Source organism: Hemicordylus capensis, chromosome 2 (genome assembly GCF_027244095.1).
Source record: "Hemicordylus capensis ecotype Gifberg chromosome 2, rHemCap1.1.pri, whole genome shotgun sequence".
Taxonomy (NCBI): Eukaryota; Metazoa; Chordata; class Lepidosauria; order Squamata; family Cordylidae; genus Hemicordylus; species Hemicordylus capensis.
The window spans coordinates 197,689,530-197,712,645 of NC_069658.1; the positions used below are offsets into that span (position 1 = coordinate 197,689,530).

General features: G+C 46.7%; 1 protein-coding gene and 1 long non-coding RNA gene across 6 annotated transcripts; one reads left to right on the top strand and one right to left on the bottom strand.

Moving 5' to 3' along the window:
* Window positions 1-1,953: 1,953 nt before the first annotated feature.
* On the top strand, window positions 1,954-21,176 carry LOC128346991 (glycoprotein-N-acetylgalactosamine 3-beta-galactosyltransferase 1-A-like). 5 transcript variants are annotated; one of them, XM_053300876.1, is made up of 5 exons: window positions 1,954-2,115; window positions 8,731-8,988; window positions 12,043-12,707; window positions 15,236-15,371; window positions 17,392-17,521. In XM_053300876.1, exons 2-4 carry the CDS (start codon window positions 8,784-8,786, stop codon window positions 15,338-15,340), a joined length of 975 nt encoding a protein of 324 aa, XP_053156851.1. In that variant the 5' UTR covers window positions 1,954-2,115; window positions 8,731-8,783; the 3' UTR covers window positions 15,341-15,371; window positions 17,392-17,521. The 5 variants fall into 5 exon arrangements, with proteins under 5 accessions (XP_053156851.1, XP_053156853.1, XP_053156849.1 ...); XM_053300878.1 differs by lacking the exon at window positions 17,392-17,521 and adding an exon at window positions 16,424-16,517; XM_053300874.1 differs by lacking the exon at window positions 15,236-15,371 and having other exon boundaries at window positions 1,956-2,115; window positions 17,392-21,176.
* LOC128346992 (uncharacterized) lies at window positions 18,971-23,096 on the bottom strand. The gene is made up of 2 exons (XR_008317332.1): window positions 22,916-23,096; window positions 18,971-19,261 (listed from the first exon to the last, which is right to left on the bottom strand). It is a non-coding gene; the product is annotated as an uncharacterized LOC128346992 (long non-coding RNA).
* Window positions 23,097-23,116: the final 20 nt, after the last annotated feature.

The following is a 23,116-nucleotide window of genomic DNA, read 5'->3' on the forward strand; positions in this document are numbered from 1 at the left end:
TGTGTGTGTAGGGAGATGATGCTTAACTCTACCTAGGTGCACCATTGCAGGCAGCTAAGGCCTAAAAGGGAGAAAGCAGGGTTCAAAACTACTGGAAAACTTCCCCTTGGGCTCTGAAGCTCTGCCCCCTAATCCCAGATGGTTTGTGGAGCTGTACTGAGTGTGTTGAGGGTGTGGTATGAAAAAAGTAAAATACATAAAGACTTTTTGAACCACTATGTGAGAAGGAGTTTAATGAGGGTGTGGTTAAAATACAAAAATTGGTTTGAACCTAAAACTCCGTTATGGATATCTCCGACTGAAGCCTTATCACGTAAAGAAGTAAATATGCAAATGTGTTGGGGTACCTATAGGGATTTGTTACATTTTCAGGAAAAGGATTGTAAGTTGAAAAGTTTAACTGAAATACAAGATTTGGTCAGAGATTTGTTTCAGTATCATCAGTTAAATGAGATATATAAGAAAGACTTTAAAGTTGGATTTGAGGATCAGACTTCAAATTTTGAGAAGGAATTATGTCAAAATGATGAAAAATTAGTTTCTAAAGTGTATAAACTGTTGCTTCTGGAGGAGACAAGAGAGGAAGTGGTTAAAACGGCTATGATAAAGTGGGCTCAAGATGCGGGGCGTAATATAGAAATGGCAGCCTGGGAAAAGTTATGGAAAAATGATTTAAAATTCACTGCATGTTATGCTAAAAAGAAAACTATTATAAAATGATGTGTAGATGGTATCTGACACCAAAAAAATTGGCATTAATGTACAAAAATGTTTCAAACAAATGTTGGAAGTGTGGACATTCTGAAGGCACCTTTTTTCATATGTGGTGGACCTGTGGGAAGGCTAAAGCCTATTGGGACATGATATATAATGAGTTAAAGAAAATATTTAAAATGACATTTCCTAAGAAGCCAGAATCTTTCCTGCTGGGAATAACACATGGTGTAATCTCTACAACTAATTTAACATTTTTTATGTATGCTTCTATGGCGGCCAGAATTATATATGCACAGAAATGGAAGAGTAATGAAGTGCCTTCAAAAGAAGACTGGCTGATAAAAATTTTGGAATATGCGGAGATGGCAAAACTTACAACACTATTAAGAGACCAAAACTTGGAATGTTTTAAAGAAGATTGGAAACCATTCTTGTTGTATCTAAAGAACTACTTTCCTACTATGGACTTTACAGCAGGGTTCGAAATTTAGCAAAAAACTGCAGGTTGGGTAGATCAGCTATGTTTGTAAGGGTTTAAATTTATGCTTTGAATTATTATTATAGCAAGGGTAAACTTTATAGATGATGATTCACGAAGAGATGTGTGCGGGAAGTCCACCTTTTTGTGTGTATTTGTAATGAATGACAATATTACTATTGTTAAAATTAATAAAAATTGAATTTGAACAAGAAAAAAAAAGTGTGTGTTGAGGGCAGGGAGTGCTCTGTATGTGATCAGAAGAAGAACCCTTTATTATTACAAGGATGAACCTCACCGAGCAGACCAGGGGCAAAGTTAGGGGAGAGGGGGCCGTGTTCACCCCTCTGAGTGAGGGAGATAATGAAGAAAATAGGGAGGGGTGGAGCTGGGGGCCCCTCGGGAGCTGGGAGGCCCGGGTTCTTTGAACCCATCTGCCCAATTATAGCTACACCCCTGGAGCGGACCCCTCTCCTGCCGCCGCGCAAGCCGGCCCTGACTCCGCTGAGCACGCCTTGCTTCCCTCTGCCTTGGGCCAACAAACATTACCCTTATCCTCCGGTTGCGGGGTTGCAGCACGCTCCCTTTCCATCTCTTGCTCTTCTCCTGCAGCACGAGTCGGGCGTCTTGATCGAAGCTGAACTAGGAGAGGCAGGCAACCTGCCTCCCCCCTCCCCGCCAGCTTTTTGTGTCTGCTGGGAAGCAGTGCCACCAATCACGGAGGGACTCGCAGTCTTCCAGCCAATGGGCGAGCTGAGGTGCCGTCCCTGGTAGTCTAGGATGGATCTTGCCTGGTCGTCGTTTCTCTTTTGCCGCCGCGCCGCGGAGAGAGGCTCCGTGAAGGAGGCTGAAGGGGCGGCAGGAAGGGGGAATGATTGGCGGAGGCGGCTCCCCGTCCTCTGCTTGGAGCACCTGCAAAGGTAATGTAAAGTGGCTTCTCCTGGCGGCCCCGCTTGCCTTGTCTCCCTTACGCACCGTGGGGTTCGTTCCGGCCCACCGCAGCGCCCCCCTTAACCTTGCCCCCTCCCCAATCTGTAATGCCGCGAAGCGAACGGAACCCCCCCCCCGAGGATAATAGCCTGTTACTTGCCGCGGTCCTTCACCTAACCTCTCCAGACCCACAGACGTGCTCCGCCTGCATCAGCACGCACCACCACATCTGGGCCCCCTGAAACCTCCCCAGCCTTGCTCAGTTTTATGTTCCCCCGCCCCTGCTCGACGAGGAGTCTCTTTCCTTCCACCGCCCTGGGGATATAGACCTCCCCACCGGATCTCTCCCCGCCCCCCGCGAGTCTAGCTTTGGGGCCTTAAAAATCCGTTCTTTTCTCTAACCCTTCCCATGTGCCTTTCTCTTCCTTAGCAGCCCCCTGGTGAGATTGAGTCTGGTCACAACAGCAGGAGTGGTGGGGGGACAAAAAGGAGTGGATATGCCCCTTTTCTACTTTGGAGAGCTGGTTCTGCTCTTTCCCGCCTTGATTCCAGTGGGCTTCAGCCCACTTTTCCAAGGAAAGAACTAAAGAACGTCCCTTTGTCCATGTCTGCCTGGCAGATGTGTCCCATGAAGGCCCTTGTTGGGACTTGAGCTGCCATCAGCGTCACCCTTCCTTCTTTCCTTCACCTTGTGGCTGCTTCCACCATGCCACAGTTCTATAAGGGTACATCCTAAAGGTGCACCGGGGAAGCAACTTGCCTAAGGAGCAAGAGACTGTCAGTTCCAATCCCTGCTGCTATGTTTCCCAGACTATGAGAAACACCTATATCTGGCAGCAACGATATAGGAAGGTGCCGAAAGGCATCATCTCACACTGCGCAGGAGGAGGCAATGGTAAACCCTGCTAACTTGGCAAAGAGGCACCTTTTAACGTGGTGATTCTCTTTATTTAGCAAGGGGGAGTAACTGGCCCTATCCACCCCCCAGCACAGTACCTCCAGTGACTGTTGCTGGTGTCTGTCTTATGTTTCTTTTTAGATTGTGAGCCCTTTGGGGACAGGGATCCAACTTATTTATTTATTATTTCTCTGTGTAAACTGCCCTGAGCCATTTTTGGAATGGTGGTATAGAAATTGAATTAATAATAATAATAACAACAACCTCCTCCTACCAAGAAAAACATATGGCTCTGTGGTCTTCCAAATAGCTATAAAAATAGGGAACTGGATGAGCCGTTGAGTGCATCTGATTCCCGGAGCCTCAGAATGCAACGGCAGGGTGCTTCTGTTTCTGTTGGCCCATTGTGATTGATGGGGACCAATGCCAGGTTGTGCAGTCTGCATTGCTGGCTTTCCACAGTGAATGCAGGAGTCTTTGCATATCTTGCCTTGCTACTCCTAATAATGTGCTAGAATGCTGAAATGGGATCCCTAGGAGCCATTTGAATGGCTTCCCTAGCTATGCCCATCAGGGTGAATATGTTCAGGAAGGTTTAACACTGGCTGGGCTGTGCAGCACCCTCATGCAAGTGTGAGCAGCACCTTCATGGCAACGCAGGGTGATGGCTGCTGCCCCAGGCTCCCCACACCTTTGGAAGTGGATTGCCTGATCTAAAGAGGTGCAGTGTGCATGCTGGAAACTAAAGACAAAAAAAAGTGGCAAAAGCCATGACAAAATAATCTTTAGATACAGCTTAGTGTACTGTACACTGAAAGATAAATAAATAAGGCCCACATCAAAGTAACCCAAACTCTATGCCAAGTAAGGAGGAATTGTATACATTATGCAGCTCAAGCAAAACTGCTACAAAACTGCTTCTGCTAGACAAGGCGATAGGGACAGGACAAAGAGATGCTAAAACCCCTCCCCTAACCACTAGGCATTCTGCTCAGCCTCCTGCTCTTGTCTTCTGACATTTTGCCAGGCATTCATTGGCCACACGCTTCACAGTAAGTGAACAAGAAAAGCCATAAGAGGTTAATATAGTCTGATTACCTGGTATATTCTGAATACATACAATTCCAAATATGACAGCACTAGAAATTTGCAATTGAGTGTGTGTGTGTGTGTGTGTGTGTGTGTGTTCAGATTTTGAAATCTGCAACTGAAATCTGATTCTGCACTGGTGTAGTCGTGGAACTACAGAACAAATACAGCCCTGGATCCATTTCCCATGACCCCCTCCCTCCCTCCTCTCCTCCCCTCTCTGCACTTTCTCCTGGAACTGTAGCCTCATGTATTGCAATGAGCGGAAGAAGGCAGATATTGCTCCCTCAGCCCAGCTCCCCTCAGTGCAACCATAGTTTGGACGGAGGGATTCCTTTCTCCTGTATTGTCGAGCAGAGCGCTTTGCCCAGGAGTCGTGAATGAGGGCTTCCAAACTCCAAGGCTTGACACTCTGGCTGGTGAGGGAAATAAGCACACTGGCACATGGGACTGAGTGGTCAGGTGTGTGTGTGCAGCTTGGGCTTGCTGACTCCAAGACAGGGATACCTGCCTGGGGTCATGGCATGTATGGGCAGACTGGCCATTAAATGGACCTTGCCCACAGCCCCATGTCCTGCTGTCTGCTAGCTGACATGGGCCTGCCTACTTGCTTTGAAAGCTGATCAGACCTGAAGGACCAAGTTTGCTCCTCACACATTCACTTTGAACCTTCTGCGCCTCCCAGTATATATATTTTTTCTTGTGCCACCGCTCTAGGTCCCCCGCTATGGAGCCCACTAGATCAAAGGGCCTTTGTCTGGGCTATGCTGTGATTACTGAGCCAATGTGTTTAAGAGTGCATAAGCAAGACTGCTTTTACCTTGGCTTCTTAAAACTGGGCTTGACCATTGGCCCCCAGTTCCAGTACTTCAGATTGCTACTCTGCTGCTCTTAAGTGTGTGTTGAAAGAGTGGAGAGAAATGTATTCAGCCTTTTATCATGCTGATTAAGATTCTGAAGTTGGGGTGGGGTGGGGTTGAGATATTAAGGAGCAACTAGTCTGCATTATGTGTTCTTAAATATGCAGACTAGGTGGCTTCCCTGGAGTCCATTCTCTGTCTGTCACTCAGGGCTGGCTTTCTGCTGGGCTGAGCGATGTCCCCTCAGTTGCTATGGAAACTCTTCTCAATGATGTGTGCCAGCGGGGCTCTCCCTAGCATTTCAATGCCTGAGGGCTGGGGAGGGGAAGCCATTTGGGTGTGCAGATCAAACCTAGACTTTTCATATCCTCCCCCCACCCCGCAAAGAAACAACAATGGCAGAATGTTCCAGTCTGACCAGATGCTTCTTCATTTCAGTAAGTGATGGCTTCCCCTTTTTAGGCACCTAGGATGGATTTTAAATAAGATAATAGGGCATGAGAAGTGGGCAAATCTGAGGGCATATGTGACGCTTAACAAATACAGAGAAGGGGCCAGGCTGGCTCATCATTGCCCTGCTGTAGAACTGAGCATGCTTTCTCTACAAAGATATTTGCTTCCTCCATTGGTGAAAGTGGTGTTCTGGCCAAGGGCAGAATAGCCCGTCTCCTGCACTGAAATTGTGCATGTGCTACTTTTTATAAACCTGCTGGGAAGTGGCACACAACACAGTCCAAGTGTATCAATTTGCAGAAGAAATTGTGTCAGGGATCAGTGCTTCTGAATCCTCCCGTCTTGCGTGGTGCATGTAGCAAACAGCTGCAGGACACAGTTATGGGTCACTTTGTTTGAGTGATGGTGGGGAATCAGCCCATGTCCCAGAGTGAAAGGAGAGGGGTGTGCAGACCTTTGGCCTTGTCTAAATACCTCACTAGGACTAGCTCTGTCTCAGCATATCTGTGTTATTAAGAAGCCATCCCCATAGTTCATCCTGGGCATGGGCGGAGATTTCCTCCAGTTTACTAACTCCTGCTCAGCAAATTGTTTCTGTCCCTTCCCTAATATTTTCCATTGATTCTGGGTAAAGGGAAATGAAGAGTTGTTTAATTGCTTTGTATGTATTTTGTATCCTTTTTTGGTCTGTTATGCATTTTATGTTAATGCGTTTTTCTTTTATATTTTAATGCTGTGCTGTTAGCCGCCCAGAGAACAATTTGTTATGGGGAGGCTAACAAAGTTGAATGATTTTTTACACACAGTCTACCAGATGTTATTGACTGGATTTGGTACTTTAATTATCGGGCCCTTTCCAAGGGTCTAGGATAACTAAAGAAATTAATTATTATTTCTTGTTTACACAGTCAGGCAGGTGTTATTGACTGGTTTGTTTTATCCAGACATCGAGTCCTTCCCAAGGACCTGGGATGGCTGAATTTTATTGTCAATGTTGTTGCTGTTATAGATATTGTCGCAGAATATAGGCTGTTCCCAGTAAAGTTGTTTTTTGTAATTGGTTGGTGGTGATTTCTGTGACCCCTATGGTGTTGAGGTGCTCTTCAAGGTCTTTTGGAATTGCACCTAGGGCGCCAATTACTACTGGGATTATTTTGGTCTTCTTCTGTCACAGCCTTTCAATTTCAATTTGTAGATCTTTGTATTTGGTGATTTTTTTCTATTTCTTTTTCTTCTATTCTGCTATCCCCTGGTATTGCTATGTCAATTATTTTAACTTGTTTTTCTTTCATCTTTACTACAGTTATATTTGGTGTATTGTGTGGCAGATGTTTGTCTGTTTGTAGTCGGAAGTCCCATAATATTTTTGCATCTTCATTTTCGACCACTTTTTCAATTTTATGGTCCCACCAATTTTTGGCTACAAGTAGCTTGTATTTTTTGCAGATGTTCCAGTGTATCATCCTTGCTACTTTGTCATGCCTTTGTTTGTAGTCAGTCTGTGCGATCTTTTTACAACAGCTGATTAGGTGGTCCACGGTTTCATCTTTATGTTTACAAAGGTGGCACTTGCTGTTTGTTGTGGATTTTTCTACTTTTGCTCTTATTGCATTTGTTCTTAGTGCCTGTTCTTGTGCAGCCAGTATTATTATTATTATTATTTATTAAATGTATGATTAACCTGTTGAGTTTGTTTGCATCTGGTTTGGTTTTTCTGCATTGTAGCCTCTCTACATATCAAAGTATTTATATACTACAACATTCTTGATCCCTAACTAACAGGGATCTAGTCCTTCTACCTCACCCTATTTATTTATTTATTTGTTTGTTTGTTTGATTGATTTCTATACCGCCCTTCCAAAAATGGCTCGGGGAGGTTTACGCAGAGAAATAATAAAAAAATAAGATTGATCCCTCTCCCCAAAGGGCTCACAATCTAAAAGAAACATCAGAGAGACACTAGCAATAGTCACTGGAGGTACTGTGCTGGGGGTGGATAGGGCCAGTTACTCCCCCTTGCTAAATAAAGAGAATCGCCACGGTAAAAGGTGCCTCTTTGACAAGTTAGCAGGGGTGCTAACTCCCCAGTGTGCTCAGATATTTCAGTTGTGTCTGCCTTTTCTGCCTTTATGGCTCTTCATTTGCCAACTCCTTGGGCTATTAGTTCGCTAAACCCTGTGGGACTGAGGGATTAATTAGCAATCACTTTGATCTGATTAATAATAGATGGAGCTGGGTTCTTGCCACTGCTGCCGCAATTCGCCAGCAAAGGCTCTCTTGGGCAATGCATCCTTCAGACTTCCTAGGCAGAAGCTTGGTTTGGCTGGTGGAGCCGAAAAGAAGAGGGCTGGTGTTTTAAGCTGTAGAAATTGGCTGTGACTTCAGCCCCCTGCTTGTGAGGAATCCATATACTGTTGAAGCTTCTGATGCAGGCCATGCTCAGAGTGCCTTGAAGGGGTTTGAAAGCACACAGGAGCCTGGGATTTGTGACTGGGTTGTGGGATACAGAATGGTTTGACTGGATTTGGGTCAGGGGCGTAGCTAGGGGAGAGGGGGCCCGTGTTCATCCCTCTCTCTGGCGGCCCCCCAGAGTGAGGGAGATAATGAAGAAAATAGGGAGGGGTGGAGCTGGAGGGCCCTCAGAGGCTGGGGGCCCGTGTTCTTTGAACCCTTTCGCTCAATGATAGCTACGCCCCTGCTTTGGGTTGTTATTGCTGTGCATATTCTGTTCAGGAGCCCAAGCTGGGCTCTATTGAGGGGATAAGGCTGTGTTTCTCCTGTGGCTTCCCCCTCAATATTTCTGGGTCTTCCAGACTTAACAAAGATAAACACAGAGGATCTTTAAAAACTGTAAATGGCCTTGAGGAAGACTCTTTTGAGCCAAAGAACAGTATATACAGTACATTTACTTAAATAAATAAGCTACATCTACTGACAGTTGTCTTTGTGGGGAGGTCTGTTTTGTTTTTTATTCAGTTCCTGGCCAGTGTTCCCTCTGGGCGTGCACATGTGTGCACACACACACAAAGGGTGTTTTTTTAACGTCAGCTTAGTTAATTTTAGATCCCGCTCAGGTTGAATCAGGAAGGCCCCACTCTGAATGCATGTGCATGCACACTGCCTTGATATTGCCGCCCAGAACAAAACTCATCCTGCACACAGTTGGGAAAAATTAGAGGGACCACTGCTTCTGGCCTATCTGGTTTCACTGATGGGCAGTGGATCCCCTGGTTGTCAGTGGAATTGCAGCTGTCGTATTTCTCGCCAAGGCCCCCTTTCCTTACTCTGCTCTCTTCCCACTACAGGCCATATGAAGCACCCCTCTGTTGGCACCTTCCACTCCTGACAGGCAGGTGGCATGGGGTTCCTTAGCTCCAAGAGCTCCTTATTGGCTTTCCACCTGGGCCTCGTTGCTGGCTTTGTCAGCACTTTCTACCTTGTGGGCAATCTGACCTGGGAAGGGCCTTTGCACCCAGGCACTCAGCCACCTCATGGTTTCAAGGATCCTGTGTGGATTGTTGATCGATCGGCTCTCTTCAGTGTGGTACATCCACACCTGGCAGGTAAGGAGGGGTGGGGAGAGGGAAGACAAGTCGCTATAGAACAGGGGTGTCAAACTCAGTTGGGGGTGGGTGGGCTGGATTTGATTCCAATGCGCCTCCGGAGGCTGCAGCACCTCACACCACCTCCTCACACCATGTGCATCTCTTTCTTTCATTCTATTCCTTTCTTCTCCTCTCTTCTTTGGGGTTTTATGATTATTCACCTTACCCTTGGGGGAAAGTGCAAAGTATTCTATTAGAGTGCTAAGGAATGCTTCCACTTCCCACTTCCTATTAGAGTGCTAAGGAATGCTTCCAATGTGGAGTCTAGTTGCAGCTAATTAAGAAAAGCCCTGCTGGATCAGGCTTGACCCATCTAGTCCAGCATCCTGCTTCACACAGTGGCCCACCAGATGCCTCTGGGGAGCCCACAGGCAAGAGCTGAGGGCATGTCCTCTCTCCTACTGCTACTCCTCTGCAACTGGTATCTGGAATGCCTAGCTGCAGTATTTCTGGATATTCAGGATCCGGTTTCACTAGAAGAAATGCAAGCAATTATAAAGCTCTCAAACCACTGCATCTAAAATACATTTTTGACTATATTCTAAATCTGGGAATATTTATTTTATTTATTTATTTTTACATTGCAAAAAAATAATAATAAATATTATTTATTTTTACATTACAGTTCATTATTTTTACATTGCATCTTGTCTCTGAGGCTGCAGGTAGCCTATAACTCTCAGACTAAGAACATACTAATATAAGAACAGACCTGCTGGATCAGGCCCGAGGCCCATCTAGTCCAGCATCCTGTTTCACACAGTGGCCCACCAGATGCTGCTGGAAGCCACAGGCAGGAGTTGAGGGCATGCCCTCTCTCCTGCTGTCACTCCCCTGCTGCAACTGGTACTCAGAGGCATCCTGCCTTTGAGGCTGGAGGTGGCCTAAAGCCCTCCAACTAGTAGCCAATGATAGACTTCTCCTCCATGAAGTTATCCAAACCCCTCTTAAAGCCATCCGGGTTGCTGGCTGTCACTACATCTTGTGGCAGAGAATTCTATAGGTTGATTATACGTTGTATGAAAAAGTACTTCCTTTTGTTGGTCCTAAATTTCTTGGCAATCAGTTACATGGGATGACCCCTGGTTCTAGTGTTTTGTGAGAGGGAGAAAAATTTCTCTCTATCCACTTTCTCCACACCATGCATAATTTTATATACTTCAATAGCCACTGTAAATATACTGAGCTGGGCTTGGATAGGGTCAGATGCTCTCCCCTGCTAAATATAAGAGAATCAGCACTTTAAAAGGTGCCTCTTTGTTCAGTCGGCAAGGAAGTTAGCAGGCATGGGCCTAGGAAAGAAGGAATGAAACACATGAGGAAAGCTGGTCTTGTGGTAGCAAGCATGTCCCCTTTGTTAAGCAGGTCTACCTGATTGCATATGAATGGGAGACTACATGTGAACACCGTAAGATATTTCCTTTAGGAGATGGAACCGCTCTGGGAAGAACATCTGCTTGCTTGCATGCAGAAGGTTCCAAGTTCCCTCCCTGGCATCTCCAAGATAGGGCTGAGAAAGATTTCTGCCTGCAACCTTGGAGTAGTTGCTGCCAGTCTGGTTAGACAATACTGAGCTAGATGGACCAAGGGTCTGACTCAGAATATGGCAGCTTCCTATGTTCCTAAGGCAGCAAATCAAGGAAAGCATAAGGTGGGAACTAGGAGATTAGAGTTGAAACTTGGGTTAGAAAATGGGGGAGAGGGAGAGGGAGAGGGAGAGGAGAGGAGAAAGAAATCTGAGTGGTGTTTGCAGGGGGAGCTGCAAAAGGCCTGCAATGCATGCAGAGGTGGGAAATCTCACATTTATTTGACATAACCAGCCAGATCTTGAGTCATCTTTTATTCTCTCAACAAAACTTTGAGGTAGGTTAGCCTGCGAGATGAGTGCACAAAATCCCAGATTCAGTCCTCTGCATCTCCAGGTAGAACTGGGAAAAATCCCTGTCTGAAACCCTGGAGAGGGACCACCAACCAGTGTAGACATTATGAAGCTGGATGCAGGGGTGGGGGTATGAGCTGCAATGCCTCCAAGGACCACCTTGCTTGCCTTCACTCTCCAACTGGCTACTGCTGCTGCCCGCCATTCGCCCGCCCACCTCCTCTCTCCTCCTCCCGTCTCCTCCTCTACCAGCCCACCCACCTGCCTACTTTTGCTGCTGCCTCTGGCCAGCCTTTTCTGCTTCTGATCTCAGCAGGAAGGGTTGGCAAGCAGTAGGGTGGGCAGCCAGAGTGAGAGTGGTAAGGGTGGCTGGAGTGGCAGTGGGGGTGGGGCACAGCTGGGGCCCCCGGCCCCCCTCTCCCCCTCCCCTAGCTACACCATTGGCTGGATGAACAAAGGATCTGACTCCATAGAAAGGTGGCTTCATATATTTAAGATGGTGCAGGGGCCACACTCCCTTGTGCACAAGAAATGTCTTATTGCCTGTGCCTGCTGCCCTGGAGGAGAGAGGTTTGCATCTGCAGCTGGTCTGGAAATGAAGCACATGCCACATTGACCATTTACAGTGAAAGAGAAATAGAGAAAGTCACATGTGTTGCCGCTGTGCTACATCATTTTTTATTCTGGCAATCCTGGTTGCCTCTTGACAATTTTTACTTGCAACTGGTGAGGAACAAGTCTGCTGTAATTGAGGCAAATATATCTTAATATAAGTTGCATATTTATATTATGTATTACATTACTGTATATTATAATTAATTAATTAATTAATTAATTAAGCAATCAAAAATATATAATATAACTGGCCAGAGACGTAAGTTTGGGGCGGTATACAAATCTGAAAGAAAAACCAACAAATAAATAATATACTTTGGTCACCAAAGCTGAAGCTGTTTGGTGCAGAATTTTGGCTCAACATGGGAAAGATCGAGATCTGTGGGTCTGTTTGCTGATATGATTGCTGAAAGCCAATTGCTGGAGATCCAGTTAATTCCATAAGGAAATGTTTTGTACAAAATGAGCCCATCTCAGCAAACCCCATAATTGTAACTCTGTGTTTTCCTGTTCCTCAGGCGAAGAGAGCAGTCTGGCTGACGACCTCTATGATAAGGTGCGGATCCTGTGCTGGGTCATGACGGGCCCCAAGAACTTGGAGACGAAGGCCCGTCATGTCAAGGCCACCTGGTCCCGTCACTGCAATGTGGTCCTTTTCATGAGCTCAGTACAAGATAAAAACTTCCCCACAGTAGGGCTGGAAACGAAAGAAGGCCGGGACCAGCTCTATTGGAAAACCATCCGGGCTTTCCAGTATGTGCATCAGCACCATTTGGAGCAGGCAGACTGGTTCCTCAAGGCTGATGACGACACCTTTGTGGTGGTGGACAACCTCCGGTGGCTGCTCTCCAATTATACCCCTGACAGACCCATCTATTTCGGCAAGCGCTTCCGCCCCTTTGCCAAACAAGGCTACATGAGTGGGGGCGCTGGTTATGTGCTCAGCAAAGAGGCCCTGCGGCGTTTTGTGGCTGGCTTTGATTCCAAGGTGTGCAGCCACACGACTTCTGTGGAAGACCTTGCTCTGGGCCAGTGCATGGAGAAGATGGGTGTGGAAGCCGGGGACTCCCGGGACACAGAGGGCAGAGAGACTTTCCATCCTTTTGTGCCTGAATCCCACCTCACTGACAAGTTCTCGAAAAGCTTCTGGTACTGGAACTATTGCTATTACCCCATTGTGGAGGTATGGAGACTTCTTCTTGGGGAATGGGGATAGCTTCTTGCACGAGCCACCAAAAAGGAAAAGGGCGACTTGTTCCCTTGTGTGAATGCAGGGTGAGGGCAGGAGGAAAGGAAGCATTAACATGTGCCCTTTTGAGCATGTTCAGAGGACACTAGTGTGTCCCAACATGAATAACTGAAGCTGCCTTAATGGAGTTGGGTCATTGGTCTGTACTGTCACCACTCACTGGCAGCGGCTCTTTGCGGTTTCATGGGAGAGATGACAGAGCACAAACTCTGCAAGCAAAACGGGTGTTCCATGATTGGAACACTCTGAAATGGGAGCCCAAACAGACTCAGGTAAATGGACTAAGAAAGGGCAGTGAGACTCGACTTGGTTCTCCGAAGGGAAGGATGTGGCCTGCCCTCCCAGTTGAGGGGCAAACTGTGGGGTTACATTATGCAGGTGGAAGGGAAGTGGTGCTTTCTGAGAAGGGAAACCTGAGGAGTTGGTGGTCCCTATGTCACCAGGAGGCTGCCTATGGGAGAATGGATGACAGTTTCGGAGCTGTAGAGATGTAAACTACCAGAATCCATTGTAAATGGGTCCTGGTGTCTGGAATCACTTAAACCAGAAAGGATGCTGGATTGGAACCCTTCTTGGGAAAATTCAGATAGAATTCACCTCTGGCTGGGTGGTAAGCCCAAAATGTCCTCTGCCTTCCTTCTGTGCTCACATGAGAGGATGGTTTGCCATCAGAAGCCCGGTGACTCTAGGAAATGGAAGAGGAGAGCTGGCCTTGTGGTAGTAAGCATGACTTGTCCTCTCTCTCTACTAAGCAGGGTCCACCCTGGTTTGCATTTGAATGGGAGACTACATGTGAGCACTGAGAGATATTCTCCTGAGGGAAAGGGGCTGCTCTGGGAAGAGCACCTGCCTGCTTACCTGCAGAAAGTTCCAAGTGCCCTCCCCTCCCTGGCGGCATCTCCAAGATAGGCCTGAGAGTGACTCCTGCCTGGAGAACCTTGGAGAAGCTGCTGCAGCCAGTCCGTGTAGACAAGGACTGGCAGCAAGGGTCTGGCTTGGTATAAGGCAGAGGTTCCAAACCTGTGTCCCTATGTCTCTTCATTTGCTGTTCAGCTCTACTCTAGGCACCCCCTGATGAGCAGAGCTTCCTTCTTATGAGGCACCATGGTCTTGCTAAGGCCTGCCCATTGACACTTCCAGGAGGAAAACAATAGGAAAGGATTCAAATGAGTGCTAGACGGGAGCCATACAAGAAATGGGGATTCACAGGGATATCCTGGAGATCTGTGAACCCCTGGGACTGTAGTGCGGCCTGGGAGGAACTGGGCCACATGCAAGAATGCAGGGAGTGTGGAGACCATGGCCTGGAGGGACGAGGTGATGGAGACAAGGTCTGGGGAAGTCTTTACGGCTGTTTGGAAATAGCCATGCAGTCAGTCTTGCTTAGAGCATTGGGGAGCCTGCTTCGGACTCTCAAAGGAATCACATGCATTTGCCATGCTTCTTTTTGGCTTCCTAGGCTATTCCTAACACCAGTGTTAAACACTGTCCCATTCCTGGACTGTTTCCTCTCAGACACCGGTAAATCCATGCCAAGTACCTGTATAAGAGTGCCCAAAAAGAAAAAGGGTGTAGTGGTGGTTCCATTTCAGGACCCCATAACACCAAGGCAACATCCTCCCCCCATTTTATGGGTGCAGTAATAGTGTGGGGAGGAGCCACAGTGTAGACCCAACCCTTCAAATTTCCTTAGTATTTATTTTATTTATTGCATGTGTATCCCACCCTTCCTCCAAGGAACTTCCCCTTGTATCCTGACAGCAGATTAGATTGAGAGTGAGTGACTGGCTCCGGATCACCCAGTGAGCATCATGCCTGAGTGGGGATTTGAACCTAGGTCTCCTCACGCTTCGTCTGGCACGCTAACCATTACACCACACTGGCTCCTTGGCTTCCCAGTGTGCGAGGAAGCAAAGCTGTAGCAGCAGAATAGGACCCCCTGCTCCCCACTGAAAGGCACATGAAGGGCTGGGACAGGGAAAGAGATTGGTAACTTGACCTGGATCCATTTCAGGGGTAAGTCAATGTGTGCAGCTACTGCTGCTGGCCCTTTAGTCCTTGCTCCATTCAGAATGCGGCTCCAGTTAGTATTGAGCTATACTGTTTCATGCCTTCTGGATATGATGAAAGCTCACAGTTTAGATGTTGCCCAGCTGGTTATCCACCGCTGTAATTTTCTTATGCCACTCTCGTGTTCCTTGGTGTGAGTAGAGGTGCCCTGTTTTCACCCGTGAAATGCTGAAAAGCATGATACACATCTCCTTCAGAGTAGTGTGATGCCTCGGATGGAGACAAGAGGCACTGTCTGTTCATTTCCCTTTTGCTGCTGTTGTTACGGTGTGTTGTGATTTGATGTGTTTTATGTGTTTATTGGCTGTTTTAATGTTGTGTTGTGAACCGCCCAGAGAACAATTTGCTATGGGACGGCTAACAAATAAAGTTTATTATTATTGTTGTCCCAGCTATTGCTGATCTATGGATTATACGTAATGGGTGAGGCTCACAACATTTGGAGTCAGGAAACTCGAGGTTTTTCCATGGCCTGGCTGGTACTTTTCCACCCTTGAACTGGCAGCAGCTGGCACTTTCTCCATGATGGTTAGTGACTTGTAGTGCCCTTGTAGTTGATAAGCTGGTAGAGTTAATAGCATTAACCACCTAGCACTGCCTTATGCAGAAGAGTGGCAAGGGAAAGAGTAAGGGAACCCTTCTCTTTAGGTCTCAACCTATAATGCAGCTGAATAAAACATTTAGGAGGTTCATGAGCAGTCATGTCTGTCCTGAGATCACACTGAGAAAGATCTGTACTAAGGAATTTGGAGGATAAAAGTACAGGAGATCTGCTTGGCCTGAGAATCAGAGCTGAGATTGAGCAACCTGAGGGGATTAAGTGATTTAGTTAATTGGAGTTTAGCTAAGGCTTGCTGTGAGTCATGAGTCTCTGTGGAAGAGTGCCAACAGAATTGTTTCCTTCAGGGGAATTTGGGTCCCAGGTAACCCCTTTCTGTTTTACTTTGGACCTTCCCTTACACCTTGTGACATACAAAAGACAGTGTGGTTTTATTTACTGGAGATTTATTTCATACACACTTAAGGGCTATTTCCTCTTTCTTTCACAACTGCCAGATAAAATTTTGTAAAGGCACTTGGACTGGAACAAGGGGATCTGTTTTGAGGGTACAGTATTCACTAGAGAGACTTATAAAATTGTGAGTACTATGGTGGGACTCTCCCCCCCCCACTTTCTCTCTGTTAACCACTGAAATATTGTTGGGCAAGGGTTCCTAGTCCAAATGGTATTCAACTGGCACTTCCTATTTCTATTTGTACATGGTCCATTGGAGTGGTGACCAACGTCTAACAAATATGATTTGCTCAATTGAGATGTGGATTTAGAGCATCTCCCTTATCTGTATCATTGTCTTGCCACCAACATGGCAACTTGCAAATGAAATGAAGTGAAAGCTCCAAGTCATACAAATATGTTTTAGCACTATGGGTTAGGACAGTAGGTTTATAACTCCTGCTTACTGGGAGCCACTTTTGAAAGTGGTGGTTCTCTCATATTTAGTGGCGGAATAGAAACTGTCCCCATTCAACCCTATGTTTCCAGTGGCTATTGCTGATGTCTCCTTTGTATTTGTTTTTAGATTGTGAGCTCCTTTGGGATATCTAAAAACACACAGTGAACCCATGGAACTCATTGCCACAAGATGTTATGATGGCTTGTTGCATGTAAAACTTTAACGGAATAGCGCATGGACATACAGGTTGAGTATCCCTTATCTGGACTGCTTGGGACCAGAAGTGTTCTGGATTTTGGACTACTCTGGATTTTGAAAAGTTGTAGTTTCAGGGGCCGGAAGCCCAGTAAAAGAAAAGGGGGACTTTCCGCCATCACCGGGACTACAAGTCCCAGCATGCTCTGGGTAACCCGGGGTGGTAATCGCGGCGGCAGCACCTGTACATTGCGGTCTCTGTGCAGACCGTGCAGAGTGAATAGTAAAGCTTTCCTCCTTGGTAGTAGCAGGCGGCGGCGGAGGGAGTGGAAGGCAGAAACATGTCGAAGGGCCCAGTAGCGACCAGATCAGTGGCGCCCAGCAGTGCGCTCCAAGTGTAGCCCAAGAAGCTGCAGCACTACACGTATGTAGCGACAACACCCGCAGCCACCACTTACTGCTGCTCCTACTGTCGCCAGCGTGGTGTCCGGATTTTGGAGCATTCCGGATTTCGGATGTCTGGATAAGGGATACTCAACCTGTATCAGTGACCATTAGCTGTCATAGCCAAAAATCTTTCCAGCAACTATCTGCTCTTTCCACATGCAGGGTTCTAATGGGGAAGGATATTGCTGTTACTCTCTGTTTGAAAATTTTCCTGCAGCATCTGGCTGGCCAACTGGTTGAGTCCTCCATCACACCGCTAAGTTTTTCCAAGTGTCCTCATTTTTGTCTGCAGCTTCTGCCCTTCTCAATAGTTGTTACTTCTGCTTTCTGTCACATGTTGAAAAAGAATAATTGTTTACCCAGCAAAGTGGTATGAGGGAACTGGCTTCCCTCAAAGTTAAGCTCATGGTGTGAAGGCCTGCAGTTAACCTTGAACTTCCTTTGTTTCTTAGGGTCCTCAGTGTTGCTCTGACCTAGCAATCTCCTTCCACTATGTGAGCTCAGAGCTGATGTACACTCTGGAATATCTGACCTACCACCTCCGTGCCTATGGCTACCGCTACCGCTACCATCCACCTTTGCCAGAGAATGCTGTTCATCTCTTGTCCCACCCTCAGGGAGATCTCCTGGAGAGAACTAACACCACTGTATTACAGACTGAGAAGAAGATGTAGGGACGGACACTTGGTATGTGACTCTGGAGCAAACCAGCCACCACTTGATGAGACTTGCTATCAACCATACCAGTGCCTCTGATACCAGGACCCTGATCGACTTTAGCTATGATCCTTGGGCCATTTCTCAATAGAAAACCATCTCCTCAGAAAATAACAGGAGCTGAATAGGCAACGAGACCAAATCCTTCACCCCCAAGGATGTGTGTGCATGTGTTTTGGCCAGATAAGGGGATTCTTTGTGTGTGTGCTTGCCAGAGAAGCCATTTTAGGTTATTGTGAGCTGAGATCAGGCCTAACATTGTGCTGTTTTACCCAAAGGAAGCCATTTCCTTGTTAACTCTTGTTCCTGCTGCAAACCAGGTTGTTGTGCTCCGAGCAGAGTTTCTTCTAGCCTAGTGTCTGATGATGCAGAAGTCCAAAGCCTTCTACATGATGTGCACAGGGTTTGCTACTTAGTAAGGTCATGCACACAAGCCGTTTCTGGGGTGGGGAGGACAGGTGGTGGTGGGGAAGGCAGGGTTGAACCTACCTTCCCCCCAGATGATCGGTCATGTGTGTGGAGCGCGGCTTACGTGCCCACATGATCTGCGCTTCTCCAAGGAGCATGGATCTCTGGAGGCCGGGTAAATGAGTCCTGGCCTCCAGGGATCCCAAAATGCACTGCACAAGCATTGTCGTACATTGAGGGATTCCCTCTCAAGCAGGGCGTTCTAGGCACCTGGCACTGTGTCTGCTTGGGCTGCATGCAGAGGGCATGCTTGCACCCTCTAACCCAGGTAAAAGCTGGGATAAATTTCCAGGCTTGCTGGGGAGGCAGCACCAGGATTGGTCTTGGTCCTAGCACTTCACATGAGCAGCCAAACCCAGGCAGAGCTGCCCAAGCCTGGGTTTGGCTGCTTGTGTAAACAGCCTCAGTCTGTTGTCACAACCCAGCTGTGCTTGCTCCAGGTTTTGGGGTAGGTGTTCAAATCTTGAAGATACTTAGGCGATACTTCAAAACTTGAAGTCTTAGGGGAACATACCAGATATTATGGTTTACTTGTTTACTTGTTTTATCATGAATGAAACAAGGAAAGCATACATCTCCCCAGATGGGTCTGTTATACGTATTCAGGTATATGTTTATCCTTTATTTTGTGAACATAGTTTCAAATAGGTTCCTAACCCTACCTAGCCAAAAGATGTAATTCACCCTCACCCCATGTCCCAAAACTCAGTCACAAAAATAAGTGCTCCAAAATCCCAACAGTAAGTTTTCCCAACATTCCGCCCTCCAAGCATTCCGCCCCATCTTACTTCAACATCCCATGTCCCAAACAATCCTGCTTCCATCCAGACAAGCCTCAGACCAAAGTTCAACACAATGTTTTCCTCAGTATATTGGGGCTGGCAAACCTGGTTCTAGGATTGTGGGGAGCAAGAGTTGTGGGGGATTGTATTCGTGGATACCTCCTGGAAAACAAAACAGGCCACAGAAGGACATGGCCCATGTCAGCCCTGGGTGAGTTGGGCACAGATTGCATCACTGGAACAGAGCAAGAAGTCTCACAGAAGGGCCTGGTTTTTCCACTGAAGGAAGAATAGGAAGAATCCTGGCTGGACAGTGGATGGTGGTACTGTGGTTGGGGGTCCCAGGATCATACCACTGCAAAGAGAAAATGGAGCACACTGACCAATTGTACCTTGACCAACTGTATTGTTGTTCCACAGTGGTGGGTGGGTAATATCCTTCAGGTGAGCTGCTTTGTGACTGTGAGTGTGTAGCATAGTGGCTAGGACAATGAGCTACAAACCAGGAAATTCCTCATTCAAATCTCACCCCTGCAAAAAAAACTCACTGGGTAGCCTTAGGTAAGCCACCAGTCTCTCAGCTTCGCACACATGCACACACACAATGTGGACAGCCATACTGCTGTACCTTACAGAGTTCTTGTAAGGACGACAAGATAATGTGTGTGAAGCACTTTGAACACTTCAAACTAAGGGCTATACAAATGCCTTTATTATTCTTACATCCTCTGTGCCTGCAATTTCTGCCCTTATCAGCTTGCTTCTTATGCCATCTGCTTTTAGTGTATTCTGGCTAGAGAGGGTGTATATCTAAAGTAGGGGAGATGTTGTTGCAGTTTGTGCAAAATATTGTTGCTGTGAGTCCATTGCATGAACTTTTAGACAGACCTGCTCTACACGGATCCTCGCATCTACAGATGTGGCTGTGTGATGGGAGGGACGGTCTTGGTAATTTCATCCAGAAAGTGATGTTTTGTGCCAGAGTCAATGGGTTAAGGCACAGGAAAACAAGCAAAAGGTAGTCAGGCAGACTACATCCACAATTTGCTGCTTGGATTCAAAAGACATGGATCTGAAGAATATGTACATTCTTCTGAGTTCCTGCATGGTGCTTTTTATTTCTGAAGATCATTCATTGCTCCCAAGTGTCCCCTACTGGCTTTTGATATATGGCAGTGGTAACATTTTGTAGAACCAATCTGGTGGTTAAGGTGTATGCAGACCTTTGAGTTGTTCAGAGCTCTTTGTCAAGCTGAATGGAAGGGCAACTCATTTTCAGCTCCATATTCAGTAGGGCTAGATCCCCTTATATGGCCAGAAATAGTGCCTCTGTTTGAATCAAGAGCTGATACTGAACAATTCCTATTTTTGAGGACTGATTTGTCTCCATAGGACAAGGTTTGGGAGGTAGTGAAGGAGTGTTCTTGCCATGGTGTGTTGCAAAAGCCTGGCAGTGTTATGGAGACTCAGACTTCTCCGGCCTCTGTGTCTCCCTCTTGTTCTTGCCTGCTGGAACAAGAGGAGGAGCACAGGGCAATATATCCGGAGGCAGTTTGGTTGCAGGGGTTTGTCAGTGGGTGTGTGGAGTATGTGAATGTGGTCCTATTACAGTTTTTTACATTAATAAAAATAATTCATACAACTTTCTAGAAGCTAAATAAAGACACCCCACCCCCCCAAGCTTTCACCATCTAGATAGCTATCCTGGTTTGAAAAAAAGGTGAGGGAGGAGAGGGCAACAATGGTACAGTCTATCCTCTGAGGTCAAGCATTATGAGGCACACGGAATGCATGAGGTATCACACAATTACTTTTGAATCAAAAATTGGGGTGGGGTCAAGAGTAAAATATGGTCAGGAGAAGCTTTTGTTGATCATTTGTGGATATGTGTGCAGTTACTGGATGGGAGCTCATAGATGTACTGGCAAGAGGATGTTTTTTGATTTATTTTTTAATTACAGTCAGTGACCAGCAATCAAAAGATAAAATAAAAAATAAAATTAAAGTAAAATAAAATCCAAACAGGACTGGGTAACAGAGCATCAGAACATATACATACAGAGTTCTCAACTACAGTTAAACAACTGCTCCCATCTCAGTTTACATGTGGCGGCACTGAATCTTACTACTCCAGCTGTAATTGCTGTATACTGGTCTGCCAGAAGGAAGGAAGTACAATACTCTTCCAATTGACCTGACTCTTTTTTTAAAAAAGTTGTTCAGTTCAGGCAATGCAAATGTCCCTATAATATAAACAGTATAAAAGCACATGTGAGATGGACTCGATATTGCCCAAACCACAAGGGCATAGCTGGTTCCTGAGCAGTCATCGGTCTTCTCTTAAATCTGCCAGCCCAAAACAGCAGAAGGCAGGACGTTAAACCGCACCAGCGAGAACACTCTCCTCTCATTTAGAGCCGTCAGATTTGTGAGGTACGCAGCTGGCTGAGGGTAGTTTGAGAGGATAAATTGAAGTGCGTGAAATCAGGACCCTGGTTAGCTCCCTGTGGAGCAAGCTTGAAGCATCAGAGGCTGGATGCAAAGCAACTCAGTTGCTGCCAAGGAGATTACTACAGTTTGCAGCTAATTATGAGCTTTAATCGTCAAGAGGGTGCCTCTTCTAGTTCTGCTCCCTCTGAGGAAAGCAGTTGAAATTTGAATGGGTCCATGCCCCCTTCTTCAGCCTGACAAGGCTGGGGAACCTCCTGTTGCTTCTGGCGTTTAGATGGTTGTGGTGCAGTGTTCTCTTGCACCACAGGGAGTATCAGTTCAAGGAGAAGCAATCTTTGGAGAAGGGGGACGGGACTACCTCCTCCTCAAGTGAAGCAGATGCCAGCAGCTCTGCTCCTAGGGCAGAGGTTCCCAACCAGTGGTACTTGAGATGTTGCTGAACTACAACTCCCATCATCCCTAGCCACAAGAAATTGTAGCTGGAGGTGATGGGCGTTGAGCAACATTTGGAGTACCACCAGTTGGGAACCTCTGTCCTAGGACATCCCAGTATCGGAGTCTCTAGAGGGTGTTCTACTTCCAGAGCACCCTCTAGGTTTCAGCCCCCAGACTTCCCCATCCTTCAAGTCCTCAAGGTCTGAGTCCAAGGCCAGGTCAATATGAAGCTGCCCTAATACTTTCAGACCATTGTTCCATCTGTTTGGATGGATATACCAGCTCTCCAAAGTCCTTTCACAGCCCTGATACCTGAACTGGAAAGGTCAAGGATTGAACCTGGGACAAGGGCATAGCTAGGGGAGACGGGGCCCGTGTTCATCCCTCTCCCCGGCGGCCCCTCGGAGTGAGGGAGATAATGAAGAAAATAGGGAGGGGTGGAGCTGGAGGGCCCTCAGGAGCTAGGGGGCCTGGGTTCTTTGAACCCATCCGCTCAATAGTAGCTACACTCCTGCCTGGGACCTTCTGCTTTTCCACTGAGCTATACTTCTCCCATAAACCTTTGTGGCAAAATCAGCTTCTCTTTGCTGCCCCCCCAATAACTAAGAGCTTGCATTTCTTTAAAGGCTTTTTTCCCTTGTAGCTGGTTTGGGCTTTGGGCATGGTTTGTCCCCACAGAAAATTACAGGATTCTTAAAATAAAAGGATATTAACTTGCATTTTGAACAAGACAAAATAATTGTCCTCGCAGAATATTATGAACATACTTACAGGGTATCCCAACTGCCTTCCAGATAGGTTGTTAAGGCTGTGGATTCACTGAGAGCATCCAGTTCCTCTCCTTGTTGAGTTCTAATTGCCAATTCCCCCTTTTCATCGCAAAGTATTGATTTACACTCAACAGAACTGTAGAACTGATCTGTATCCGATGATCCACAGGCTTTCTCAGGGAGGAATCTCTTAATTTACCATAAAGGACTATGCCTTGAGGCCCATTCACATGCTATATTTACACTCTCTTTAGTTGCCCAATGTTTGTTCCTTACACCTTTTCTGATAACAGGAAGCTGGGCTTTAACTTCCTGTACTGAGCCTTTATCAGTAGGAATCCAGCTCTTCTTACCTCAGACAGCTCTCTCCAGCTTTGCCCTGGGTATCCTCACTCCCCCTTCAGCATGTCTCTCAGTTTCCCTCTTGGTGGTCTCAGCCTCCACTCCAGCTTTGCAGGTTTTCCTTCCTTTGGTGCTCCAACTCTGCCTGTTCATCTTCAGGCAACACAAGAAACCTCCAGCTGAGCTGCTTGTCCCCAATTGTTCAATTGAAG

Coding starts and splice junctions, on each gene's coding strand:
- LOC128346991 (XM_053300874.1), top strand. CDS start 8,784: ATGGGGTTCCTTAGCTCCAAGAGCTCCTTATTGGCTTTCCACCTGGGC. Junction 8,989..12,042: donor GGTACATCCACACCTGGCAG/GTAAGGAGGGGT, acceptor CCTGTTCCTCAG/GCGAAGAGAGCAGTCTGGCT. Junction 12,708..17,391: donor GCTATTACCCCATTGTGGAG/GTATGGAGACTT, acceptor TTTGTTTCTTAG/GGTCCTCAGTGTTGCTCTGA.